Raw genomic sequence first — 13,883 nt, 5'->3', positions numbered from 1 at the left:
TAAACCTCCCCCCTGGGATAAAAACCAAAGAAATGATGAAATTTTAAAAGGGGTAGGCCTAGAAGTAGGCATTGTGAGAGCAGGGGCACAGGATATAAATTCAGAAGAGCAAAATTACCACAGGCCTAACCACAAGTGCCAAAGACACTTGAAGAGAGACACTGCTTACAAGTGCCTGTACGCTAATGCTAGGAGCCTCCGAACCAAGATGGGAGAACTGGAGTGCTTGGTCTTAGAGGAGAGCATTGATATAGTGAGCATAACGGAGACCTGGTGGAATGGAGAAAACGAGTGGGATATGGTTATCCCTGGATATAAACTATATCGGAAGGACAGGGAAGGACGTATTGGTGGCGGAGTCGCTCTATACGTGAAAGAAGGCATTGAATCCAGCAAGCTCGAAACCCCAAAAGAGGCAGACTCCTCCACAGAATCGTTGTGGGTGGTGATACCATGCCCCAGGAGGGACTTAATACTGGGAACGATCTATCGTCCCCCTGATCAAAATGCTCAGGGAGACCTTGAGATGTAATATGAAATTGAGGAAGCATCCAAACTAGGAAATGTGGTAGTAATGGGTGACTTCAACTACCCGGACATAGACTGGCTGCATAGTGTTCCAGTCATGACAAAGAAGCAAAGTTTCTAGATATTCTAAATGACTATTCCCTAGACCAGCTGGTCATGGAACCGACCAGAGGGACGGCAACCCTGGACTTAATCCTCAGTGGGGACCGGGACCTGGTGCAAGATGTAAGTGTTGTTGAACCGATTGGGAGCAGTGACCACAGTGCTATTAAATTAAACATACATGTAACTGGCCAATTGCCAAGAAAATCCAACACGGTCACATTTGACTTCAAAAGAGGAAACTTCACAAAAATGAGGGGATTGGTAAAAAGAAAGCTGAAAAACAAAGTCCAGAGGGTCACATCACTCGAAAATGCTTGGAAGTTGTTTAAAAACACTATATTAGAAGCTCAACTGGAGTGCATACCGCAGATCAGAAAAGGTACCGCCAGGGTCAAAAAGATGCCAGCATGGTTAACGAGCAAAGTCAAGGAAGCTCTTAGAGGCAAAAAGTCTTCCTTCAAAAAATGGAAGTCTTGTCCAAATGAAGAAAATAAAAAAGAACACAAACTCTGGCAAAAGAAATGCAAGAAGACAATAAGGGATGCTAAAAAAGAATTTGAGGAGCACATTGCTAAGAACATAAAAACCAACAACAAAAAATTCTATAAATACATTCAAAGCAGGAGACCATCTCGGGAGACAATTGGACCCTTGGATGATAAGGGAGTCAAAGGTGTACTAAAGAACGATAAGGAGATTGCAGAGAAGCTAAATGAATTCTTTGCATCTGTCTTCACAGTGGAAGATATAGGGCAGATCCCTGAACCTGAACTAACATTTGCAGGAAGGGATTCTGAGGAACTGAGACAAATAGTGGTAACGAGAGAGGAAGTTCTAAGCTTAATGGACAATATAAAAACTGACAAATCACCGGGCCCGGATGGCATCCACCCAAGAGTTCTCAAAGAACTCAAAGGTGAAATTGCTGACCTGCTAACTAAAATATGTAACTTGTCCCTTGGGTCCTCCTCCGTGCCTGAGGACTGGAAAGTGGCAAATGTAACGCCAATCTTCAAAAAGGGATCCAGAGGGGATCCCGGAAATTACAGGCCAGTTAGCTTAACTTCTGTCCCTGGAAAACTGGTAGAAAGTATGATTAAAGCTAGATTAACTAAGCACATAGAAGAACAAGCCTTGCTGAAGCAGAGCCAGCATGGCTTCTGCAAGGGAAAGTCCTGTCTCAGTAACCTATTAGAATTCTTTGAGAGTGTCAACAAGCATATAGATAGAGGTGATCCAGTGGACATAGTGTACTTAGACTTTCAAAAAGCGTTTGACAAGGTACCTCACCAAAGACTTCTGAGGAAGCTTAGCAGTCATGGAATAAGAGGAGTGGTCCTCTTGTGGATAAGGAATTGGTTAAGAAGCAGAAAGCAGAGAGTAGGAATAAACGGACAGTTCTCCCAATGGAGGGCTGTAGAAAGTGGAGTCCCTCAAGGATCGGTATTGGGACCTGTACTTTTCAACTTGTTCATTAATGACCTAGAATTAGGAGTGAGCAGTGAAGTGGCCAAGTTTGCTGATGACACTAAATTGTTCAGGGTTGTTAAAACAAAAAGGGATTGCGAAGAGCTCCAAAAAGACCTCTCCAAACTGAGTGAATGGGCAGAAAAATGGCAAATGCAATTCAATATAAACAAGTGTAAAATTATGCATATTGGAGCAAAAAATCTGAATTTCACATATACGCTCATGGGGTCTGAACTGGCGGTGACCGACCAGGAGAGAGACCTCGGGGTTGTAGTGGACAGCATGATGAAAATGTCGACCCAGTGTGCGGCAGCTGTGAAAAAGGCAAATTCCATGCTAGCAATAATTAGGAAAGGTATTGAAAATAAAACAGCCGATATCATCATGCCGTTGTATAAATCTATGGTGCGGCCGCATTTGGAATACTGTGTACAGTTCTGGTCGCCTCATCTCAAAAAGGATATTATAGAGTTGGAAAAGGTTCAGAAGAGGGCAACCAGAATGATCAAGGGGATGGAGCGACTCCCTTACGAGGAAAGGTTGCAGCATTTGGGGCTTTTTAGTTTAGAGAAAAGGCGGGTCAGAGGAGACATGATAGAAGTGTATAAAATTATGCATGGCATTGAGAAAGTGGACAGAGAAAAGTTCTTCTCCCTCTCTCATAATACTAGAACTCGTGGACATTCAAAGAAGCTGAATGTTGGAAGATTCAGGACAGACAAAAGGAAGTACTTCTTTACTCAGCGCATAGTTAAACTATGGAATTTGCTCCCACAAGATGCAGTAATGGCCACCAGCTTGGACGGCTTTAAAAGAAGATTAGACAAATTCATGGAGGACAGGGCTATCAATGGCTACTAGCCGTGATGGCTGTGCTGTGCCATCCTAGTCAGAGGCAGCATGCTTCTGAAAACCAGTTGCCGGAAGCCTCAGGAGGGGAGAGTGTTCTTGCACTCGGGTCCTGCTTGCGGGCTTCCCCCAGGCACCTGGTTGGCCACTGTGAGAACAGGATGCTGGACTAGATGGGCCACTGGCCTGATCCAGCAGGCTCTTCTTATGTTCTTATGTTCTTATGTTCACACTCCCCTGGCATCTAAACCCAGCACCTCTGAAAACGTATGACAGTTGTAGTAGTAGTAATAGTAGATATGACAGAAGATAAAATGCTCAGGTATATTGATAGTTTATGGAGGCAAATGGTCCATTCCTCTGTTAGAGCTTCTCTGTGTTATCCTTCCTACACATCTCAATCTCCTTTCTTTCCTTAGCAGTGCTGGATTTGGTTCCCATTACATTTCAAGCTGCCCATCTGTATTCTGATCCTCTGATCTGGCCAGTAAGTAGCATTATTGTTTTAACCTCTCTGGTGTCCACTGACAGTTGTAAGGAACCATAACAGAGGAGTGTACTGTGACAGCAGCATGTATGCCAAGAATATGGGCCTTTAATCCCATAACTGCCAGTCCACAGAGTTAGGTTATTGTTGTTACCTGGGTTTTTTCAAGGCTGGTTGTAACTTAATTTCCATCTTGGTTCTCAGGCCATGAAAATAGAACTAAAAACTCAGAGATCTTATACCTTTAAAAACTCCAAGCCAATTGAAACAGGAATGCCTGCTCTATTTGCCCCATATCCCATTTATTCATCTTCTTCCCCAACCTACTGTAGTCAGAAGGACTACACTTTTACCCCCCACTGCATAAAAAGGACCAGGAAATCCAAAAGGAAAAATGAAAAGACCGTAACTATATGAAAGTTTCAATAAATACAAAATGAGTGCTTGTTTAATAAGGCATGGCATAATGTATGCTGCTATGTTGCTGTATTTGCATATGATCTACATTTTGTGTGTGATGCACTTCTTTTGTGTTTCCATCCATTTCTTTTATTTGCCATGTTTTTGCATTAAAGAACAAAACCATTTGTTTACATAAAACCTTTTTTAAGTATTTGCATGAGTCACACAGAAAGGAAGTTATATTCACATAATGTTTAGCAGAGTTATCTACAATAAAATAAGTATTAATCTTAAATAAAGCGTTCTAAACAATTTGTTTACAGATAGGATTGGATCCTGAGAACTGTGAGTGGAAAGAAGTTCACAGACTGCAACTTTCCTTCCTGACCCTCCCCAACAGCACCCTGCAAAGAGGAATAGGGGGACCTTCCTGAGCATCCTGGGATGAGGCAGAGCTCCACTCACGGTGCCTGCACCTGATTTTGTCCACTCCATGCCATGCCATTTAGGAAGGTCCCCCAACCCTCAGGTGAAGCTTTTCAGAGGGGGCTGCAGAGGAGAGGGAGGAAGGAACGGAAAAGTCCCCTTCTGCTAGCTGCTTTCTGTACCTAGCTGCTTGTGGTTCTCTGTATCCAACCCACAGTTTTAATTTTAATTTTTAATTTTAAAAAATGCATGGCTATGTAAGAAAAGCTCTGCACACTTCTACTGCTATTAACAGAGGTCAGTAGAATCACTCCTGAATGACACTGGTGATTCTCCTGCCAAATTATATTGGCATTGTCACATTGATACAGCTCTGAAAAAGCCAGGGAATGTCTTGCCAACTTGTCCAATGCATTTTCTTAAGTGAAGAAGCCCTTATAGGCTCAGACTTTATGCAATATTCATACAGACTAACATTCACCTTAAAAAAAAGGTTAAAAGAAAGATTTCTGAATCAAAACCTATTGATTTGATATCCCTAAGCTGCATTACTTTGGAGTCAGCCAGCCAGTGTTCATGTTTTGAACCACTACTGGGATTCTTCTTTCTGACAAGATAATTAGTTCATTACTATTAACATAGTTTATTATTTTTTAAATGTCTATCCAACCCCTATCACTTTAGACTCATTTATACCGCAAACACGACACCCTGCTGAAAAGCAGATAAAAATAATCAATTAAAATATCCTTATTCCACAAGGGGATAAGTCCCATTAAACACTGTGGAATTTACTTCTGAATAAAAGGCATAGAACTGTAATGTAAAAGGTTCTTGCCTTAAAGTGACAGCCAATCAATGCATACAGTGGAGTCACACGATATGGATTTTCTAGCATTGTACCACAACAGAATGTAAAGGGGAGAATCTCTAGGCCAATTTTATCCAAAAAATGTCCTAAAAATTGTCCTTTGGAGATTTTGATGGATGCTCAAATATTCTCTGAGTGTTGTATGTCTCTATTTGGCATTCAGTTATATTTGAACTTTTCCAGGGAAGCAACAGAGGGTGTGTGACTATGTTGTTTCTGCTGGATCTCTGTGGCTTTTGATACCTAAGTCCCCAGATCCTGCTTGCTTTCAAGCGCTCCAAGTGGTAATTACTTGTTTTAAAAAGGGGGGAAAATTAAGGCAACTCCATTGCTCAGACCCCCCCAAAGTCTTAATTTCATTTTTTTAAAATCACATTAAATGCAGATATGGGACAAGACAATCTGCTCTTTGGGGGCATGAAGGTGGGATGGAACAGTCCAAGACTGATGTAGTCATCTCTAGCTGAAAGTTCATTTTGTGGTGGGCATTGGAACATTTAATTTCACCCCACCCCCCAACCTGAATAGTTTAGTCCAGGGAAAAAATTCCAATGTTATTCTGCTGGCATGTGAAGTTTGGCTTGCAAAACTCCACCACTTCCTTCTGATCTATACTCTTAATAGTGCTCAAATAGCAGAAGCTCTTCTCCCATTCCTGTAGGCAGATGTTACCATTGTGGCTTCACTGCCTTATGTAGCCAATCATGTTTTTGAAAAATACAGCACTAGAGCCCTGAATTATCTATTCTGTGAACTATTACTTAGACTATAGCCGGCTTTCTATTATCTCTGCTAAATAATGGATAGCCTGCACATTATATACACACTTTAATATATTTTATATAATGTAATATATGTATGTATGTATGTATTTACATCCAAACACTCCTGTTTATCTCTCCTTCAGATTTTTAAGTATGTACATGCTAAGGCCAATCTACCCAACTAATTGTGGTACAATTCATGGAGAGTTGGGTTTTTCTTCATGCTGTGGATGGTTGAGTGAAGCTCCTCTGGCTGGAACTTTTGAGACTCAGGACGAAGGTTGAGGAGTTGCTTTTCTTGCTAACGCTCAGGTCGCATCCTTGCCGAGATTTTAAGTACTGAGAGGAGCAGCAGAGGAATCGATTCAAGAGGTCATGGAAAAGATGGCCTGTGAAAAGCATGTAGATCCAAGGGTTACAACAGCTGTTCAGACTTGCTAGGAGTGTGGTGATGATGAACGATAGTTCTGTAGGGGAGAAATGCATAAGAAGGAAATAAAAAAATAGTGTGCAGTTCTGTGAATTTGTAGGTACGGCAGAATTTTCTAAAGAAAGGTACCTGGCCCAAATTCCCACCCCAAGAGGGTCAGAGACAAACTGGAAGGCGCTGCGTATGCCTGGTTTTGGCTTTCCTACAGCATGACATGTCCTACAATACTTTCAATAACAATAGAGAGGTGGAAGGCAAGAAACGTGACTAGGTCCTGGTTGTGTGGCCTGAATATGGTGACTCAGCAGAAGGAGGACTGATCCCAACATTAGGCAGCATGAGTAATCTGCCTCAGATGGCAAATGTTGACATATTATCTATTTGTTTGTTTGCTTATTTAATTTATGAATCGCTTTCCATGAGACATTCCAAAGTGATTTAGAATATAACATATATAAAACAGTTAAAACAGTTGCATATATAAAAACAAAAATTAGAAATTAAAAGCAATTTAAACAACAGCACATACATAAATTCAGTTCAAATCCAAAACAGATACAAACTGGGATAAAGATTTTACAAGGCTTATTGAAAGAGGAACACCTTTACCAGGTGCCAAAAAAGACAATAGAGAAGGCACCTGTCTGATATGCAATGGGATGGAATTCCTAAGGGTAGGTGCCGACATAATGTCCAAATCCGACATTGTGGTACAGACACCTTGATAGGTTGGTATCTGCAAGGATGCCTTCTCCTGCAGAACACAAAGATTATTTGGGTATGTAGGAGACAAGATGATTTTTTAGGTATCTTGGTCCCTAGCTGTATAGAGCTTTGTACACCAATACCACCACCTTGAACCCAGCCCAGTAGCTAATTGGCAGCCAGTACAATTAGTACAGGTGATTGAAACAGCAAAAAATTGTCAGTCACTAAAATCCTGTTCAGGTGTTCTATATACATGTTAAAGCAGCACACAAAGGTGGGGAGGTTACTCCATTACCCTCTACATGCTGCTGTGTGGGGGAGAAGATGACTAATCCCTACGGTGATATCTACATTGTGTCCTCTGAGTAGCCCCTCCCACTGCATCTGCATGTACAGTGCAAATGTCTTCAAGGAGGAGGCCCCCATACATAAAGCCTAACAGAGCAATCCAAATCATAGGAAGCTGGCGGAGGGGGCTGGCGGAGGGGGAGCCAGCAGAAAGCTCTGCAGCATCCACTCCCCATTCGATAGCCACCATGTCAGCTAAATGCTGGCTCACACATGCGGGACCCAGAAAAACAGAAGCTAGCTCCTGCAAATATCCCTACCAGGGAGTAAGCACTCCCCATTGACCACCATTGAAATTATTTTACTCCATTGGCCAACAGGCAGGGGAAAATCAAACCTGGATCAGGACCCACGGGAGCACTCCGAATGTGAGGAGGATATGTAAGTCGTCCCCCCCCAGCTCCTGCTCTGCCATGCCCCTGGAATGCCCTGTTTTCAGGTCTTCCGCTGGCTTCTGCCAGCTCTCCGTCTACCGGGCTGGGCTTCCCCATCGGACTCCTGGCTCAGCCAGCAGGATCCCGGTGGTGGCACGGCTCAGCCAGGATGAGGGGCTTCTGCCGGCAGAGCCTGGTAGTGCCAGGAGCCTGCCAGCTCAGCCAGGCATCTGCCACATCCAACTCCCTCCAGCTCAGTGCAAATACAAGTTGAACTGCACCCCAAGTCCCGCAGATGTTCACACTGTTTCCTCATTCCCCAAAATTTAAAATCCGGGTAATCCATTGTTACTACAGAAAGAAAATTAACTGGCTAACATTTGGTTTTTTGGGCATGGGTTTCCCCAATGTTTCATCCAACAGAAAATTCAAATATTTTGCAACTATTAACACTTGGACTAGATAAGAAACTTCATGTTCAATATTAATTAGTCTCAACTGGGATAGTCAGAACTGCTCTGATTCAGTCATTATTTTAAAGTCAAATATCTTCACAGCTATATGGCTCCCAAGCCATGCTCCGTTCTGTCCCCACCAACTCACACACATTCCTGCATTTCTACTATGGTAGGCAGGAGCAATGGCAGCAATGATATCAGAAAGCAATGGAATCACAGGTCAGTAGCAGAGAAAGCTGGCACAGGAAGATAGGGAGGATGAAAGAGCAACAATGGCAGCCTCAGTGGGGTGTAGTAAAAGCCCCTTCAGCTTAAAGCTGTAGATCCAAAAGCTGTGCTCTCATGAGCACAGAATAGGCTACCAGCAAACTAGGGTTGCCAGGTCAGCAGCATCCCAAACCCTGAGATTTGGGGGGAGTGATGTCATGGGGCGTGCCCAAGTGATGTCATGGGGCGGGTCCAAGTGATGTCATTAAGCATGATACATTAAGCCACAGTTGCTTGGCGCATACAATTCATACAAAAACAGTTATCTGATTGGAAATTAAGATAGAAATCTTAGCTAAAAGATGGAGCCTGGGTAGGGAACATTTAATCTAGCCAATTCGCTTCTGGCAAAAAGGTTCAAGTGCCCTCAGGACAGGACAGGACAGTCACCAGAAGGCCATTGTAGGAAGAAAAGAGCCTACTGTCATGGAGATGTTAGGTGGGAGCACTCAGGAGTAAAGATGGATGCCCCCGAAGAGCTGCAATTCTAAACACACTTACTAAGGGACTAAGCCCCATAGAACTCAATAGGACTTACTTCTCAGTAGATATGGTTTGGATTGTGTTGTTGGTAAAAGCTTGACTAGGGGTCCTCTGCAAAAATATCCATATCCAAGTAGGTTGGCAACCCCTGCCTGGAATGCCCTGCCCCTACCTTTTAACATCCAAATATCTTTACAGATTTATTATTTATTTATTTATTACCCTTCACTTCAGAAAGAGGTCTGAGGAATGAGTAAGAAGATTCTCTACCCTTTTCTGTCTCCCCTATGGGCTGCTATAAACTCATAAGAACATAAGAACATAAGAAGAGCCTGCTGGATCAGGCCAGTGGCCCATCTAGTCCAGCATCCTGTTCTCACAGTGGCCAACCAGGTGCCTGGGGGAAGCCCGCAAGCAGGACCCGAGTGCAAGAACACTCTCCCCTCCTGAGGCTTCCGGCAACTGGTTTTCAGAAGCATGCTGCCTCTGACTAGGGTGGCAGAGCACAGCCATCATGGCTAGTAGCCATTGATAGCCCTGTCCTCCATGAATTTGCCTAATCTTCTTTTAAAGCCGTCCAAGCTGGTGGCCATTACTGCATCTTGTGGGAGCAAATTCCATAGTTTAACTATGCGCTGAGTAAAGAAGTACTTCCTTTTGTCTGTCCTGAATCTTCCAACATTCAGCTTCTTTGAATGTCCACGAGTTCTAGTATTATGAGAGAGGGAGAAGAACTTTTCTCTATCCACTTTCTCAATGCCATGCATAATTTTATACACTTCTATCATGTCTCCTCTGACCCGCCTTTTCTCTAAACTAAAAAGCCCCAAATGCTGCAACCTTTCCTCGTAAGAAGTCGCTCCATCCCCTTGATCATTCTGGTTGCCCTCTTCTGAACCTTTTCCAACTCTATAATATCCTTTTTGAGATGAGGCGACCAGAACTGTACACAGTATTCCAAATGCGGCCGCACCATAGATTTATACAATGGCATTATGATATCGGCTGTTTTATTTTCAATACCTTTCCTAATTATCCCTAGCATGGAATTTGCCTTTTTCACAGCTGCCACACACTGGGTCGACATTTTCATCGTGCTGTCCACTACAACCCCGAGGTCTCTCTCCTGGTCGGTCACCGTTCAGACCCCATGAGCGTATATGTGAAATTAAGATTTTTTGCTCCAATATGCATAATTTTACACTTGTTTATATTGAATTGCATTTGCCATTTTTCTCCCCATTCACTTAGTATGGAGAGGTCTTTTTGGAGCTCTTCGCAATCCCTTTTTGTTTTAACAACCCTGAACAATTTAGTGTCATCAGCAAACTTGGCCACTTCACTGCTCACTCCTAATTCTAGGTCATTAATGAACAAGTTGAAAAGTACAGGTCCCAATACCGATCCTTGAGGGACTCCACTTTCTACAACCCTCCATTGGGAGAACTGTCCGTTTATTCCTACTCTCTGCTTTCTGCTTCTTAACCAATTTCTTATCCACAAGAGGACCTCTCCTCTTATTCCATGACTGCTAAGCTTCCTCAGAAGCCTTTGGTGAGGTACCTTGTCAAACGCTTTTTGAAAGTCTAAGTACACTATGTCCACTGGATCACCTCTATCTATATGCTTGTTGACACTCACAAAGAATTCTAATGGGTTACTGAGACAGGACTTTCCCTTGCAGAAGCCATGCTGGCTCTGCTTCAGCAAGGCTTGTTCTTCTATGTGCTTAGTTAATCTAGCTTTAATAATACTTTCTACCAGTTTTCCAGGGACAGAAGTTAAGCTAACTGGCCTGTAATTTCCAGGATCCCCTCTGGATCCCTTCATCAACCAACCCAATTCCAGTGAATATAATTGACAGGGAGAAAGCACACATGATTTGGTCTACCTTCATAGGCAGCAGCTTGGGAACAACAACTGCAGCCATGCTGCCCACTATGTGAATTCTCTTTTACCACTATTGGACAAGAAACAAACAGCAAGGTTTGTTCATCAGTGGGTTTAAGAAAGTTGAGCAGAGCGCATGGTTGTTGCTTCTATGGATGAAAAGGAGTGAGGATAAAGGTAAATAAAATGCAAATAGAAAAGAAAAACAAAAGACAGTGATGATTTCTTAAATGCAACACCAACCACACGATTCCTACAGGTAAGGCAGAAAACTAAGCATCCCACAACCAGTCAGGATTCCTAACCAAAAACCAAAAATATGAAAAATGAAGAAATATTTGTATAAGCATGACTATCAAATATGTTTATTATTTACATGACCTGTAAATATATTTATAGTGCAATCCTACGTTTATTTATTCAGAAGCAAGTCCCAATGTATTCAGTGGGGCTTACTCAAACGGACAGAACTGCAACCTCAAGTGATAAGCAACTTCATTCACGCAACATAAAATTCAAAATCATGCCGCTTTAAGCTGTTTTCCAACTATTTATACTTGTTTTTTCTGAGCCCTTGGGCCACTCACTGCCTCTCAGCCTCAGAGGGAGGAAATGGTAAACCCGCTCTGAAAACGCTTACCATGAAAACCCTGTTCATAGGGTCGCCATAAGTCAGAATCGACTTGAAGGCAGACAATTCAATTTGACTCTATTAATTTTTGGCTCTATAATTCTTTGTCAATCACAACCCTGACTTCTTATTGGCTAAAAACCTGAAAGGGCAGGGATTAGAGCTGGATTTAGAGCAACTAAGAAGTTGTAGGGGGGTGGTTGACATTCTGATGTATATCTCTGGAATCAGACCACCTAGAAACTTTTTTTTATAAAATGAAAGCTGAAACCAAGGAGATTGAGGTGAGTTACCTGGAGACCAGGAAGGGAATCTCCAGCTGAAAAATGGAGATTTGGTAACCCTACTACAAATAGCACAACTTCAATAATAAAGTGGGTAAAAATCTTCTTGTATTCCAGACAGGTAGGCTTAATCCCTGAAAGCTTACTCAAGGGGTAGCTTCTGCCCCAAGGACCACATAGATACATCATTGTGTGCAAAGTAAAATGCAACATTTCCCTCCACCCCCGCTTCAGTGCTTTCAGGAAATTGTCAGGTTTTGGCTTTGCACTAACTGTAATAAACTATTATTGCAAGGCCAAAACTGTGTTTGTACTGTCTCACAGGATTTATGGCCTATTATTTTGTTTGTGCTACAACGAAGGTGTAAAATCACTAAAAAGCAATTATAGTATGATTGCTTGCAACTGTTTAACATTCGAGGAAATAAGGCCTCTTGGAAACTATCAGCATGCCAGATGGGAGAATGGCAAAGGCACTTTTCCATTCATTAACTATTTTATAAATTACCAGACATATTGCCAACGCATCAATAAGGTCTGTGAGGTCTAATTTTCCAAGAATGTCCAGTCATACTAAAAAAACTTGATTGGGGATATTTAGATCAAGAAGAAAATAATTCTGTCAGTTTCATTTTTCTTTCAGATGTCAAAAAATACTCATTCACCACAGCCACCTATTCCTAACCTGACAAAACTCTTCAAAACTACAGCAAATGTTTTATATATAATTCACTAATAGGCAAAAAACCTTGCGGTTTAAGAATGTACCTATAGCTCACAGATATTTCTACCAAACTTTAAAAAGCAGGGAAATTGGGCAGCTATAGTGAATGCACCAGGGGAGCAGGAGACCTGAACTCCTCTCTGAGATATTGTACTGCCCTACAAAGTTGTCAAAATGCAAACACCATTTGGGTTGGTCTTTCACAGTCCAATCCACTTGCTGTGTAGCTTGGAAGAATTTGGTAACGTGCCTCTGAGCATATGGTGAGTGGTGGCAACACCTGCCATCTCCAAAGATGGAGAATTATATTTTTGTATGTTTGTTGGTGTTCTTCTCACTTTGCTTCTTTCCTGTGTTACTAGTGTTTCTACAGAGAATCTAAACTAGAAAATTTTATTTCCCTCATTATTCATCCTAGAAATCTGCGTCAAATTTATTTTTATTAATTTCAAAGCCTTTTTATTGGTCAATGTCATATGATGGTGAAGATAGCCTTTTTTGTTTCAAACTGGAGGTTATGGTCTATTTCTATTTTGGGTGCATTAACAGTTGGACCTGAAACTGCAGTTTAATGTAAAATCAGACTGATTACAATATGCTGCTACTTTAGCAATGACTCTAGTTGTTGGAAAAAAGAGGATGCATGTTTTCAGCCTGCTATGTTTAAACCACTTTATTTAAGGCAAGGTGTTCACAATCAATTAAAAACATAGAGCACACCTAGAATTTTGCTAAAATATATTTCACCTCCCACTGTTTTATCTTGTGCAAATTGAGACACTTCTGAGGTCCACTGGAGACTATTTTGCAGAAGTCAGTGCCATTATTCCACAATTACGTTTGGAGTTTTTTTAGTATAAATTTTGCAAAGTGTTGCTGTACTTCACATATTCATAGAAACAAAAGCAAAAGAAAACGATTTCCTATAGGAAACTTCACTAAAATTGCAAAGTAAATCAGACATATTTAAAGTGACCATCTGAACTATATCAACTGTCTTAATAAAGTTGCTTCCTCCCGGCTAAAACAAGATCAGCACAGGACATATCTTCTTTCTATTATTTGGGCTGATTACAGGTGTTGCCACCACTCACCATATGCTCACAGGCACATGTTACCAAATTCTTCCAAGCTACACAGCAAGTGGATTGGACTGTGAAAGACCAACCCAAATGGTGTTTCCATTTTGACAAATTTGTAGGGCAGTCCAATATCTCAGAGAGGAGTTCAGGTCTCCTGCTCCCCTGGTGCATTCACTATAGCTGCCCAATTTCCCTGCTTTTTAAAGTTTGGTAGAAATATCTGTGGGCTATAGGTACATTCTTAAACCGCAAGGTTTTTTTGCCTATTAGTGAATTTCCCTGCTTTTTAATCCGGGAGGTAA

General features: G+C 41.8%; 1 protein-coding gene across 2 annotated transcripts in view; it reads right to left on the bottom strand.

Moving 5' to 3' along the window:
• Positions 1-3,890: 3,890 nt before the first annotated feature.
• The window catches only part of OXTR (oxytocin receptor), a 30,798-nt gene continuing 20,805 nt past the window's right edge, over positions 3,891-13,883 (bottom strand). For both annotated transcript variants that reach the window (XM_061618528.1, XM_061618527.1), the window contains exon 3: positions 3,891-6,369. In XM_061618528.1, coding sequence (XP_061474512.1) covers positions 6,122-6,369 — 248 coding nt within the window. In that variant the 3' untranslated portion in view covers positions 3,891-6,121. The remainder of the gene's footprint in view (positions 6,370-13,883) is intronic.

The sequence above is a fragment of the Rhineura floridana genome, chromosome 3 (genome assembly GCF_030035675.1).
Source record: "Rhineura floridana isolate rRhiFlo1 chromosome 3, rRhiFlo1.hap2, whole genome shotgun sequence".
Classification (NCBI taxonomy): Eukaryota; Metazoa; Chordata; class Lepidosauria; order Squamata; family Rhineuridae; genus Rhineura; species Rhineura floridana.
The sequence above is the reverse complement of the archived record's forward strand: the minus strand, read 5'-3'. Positions and strand labels throughout refer to the sequence as shown.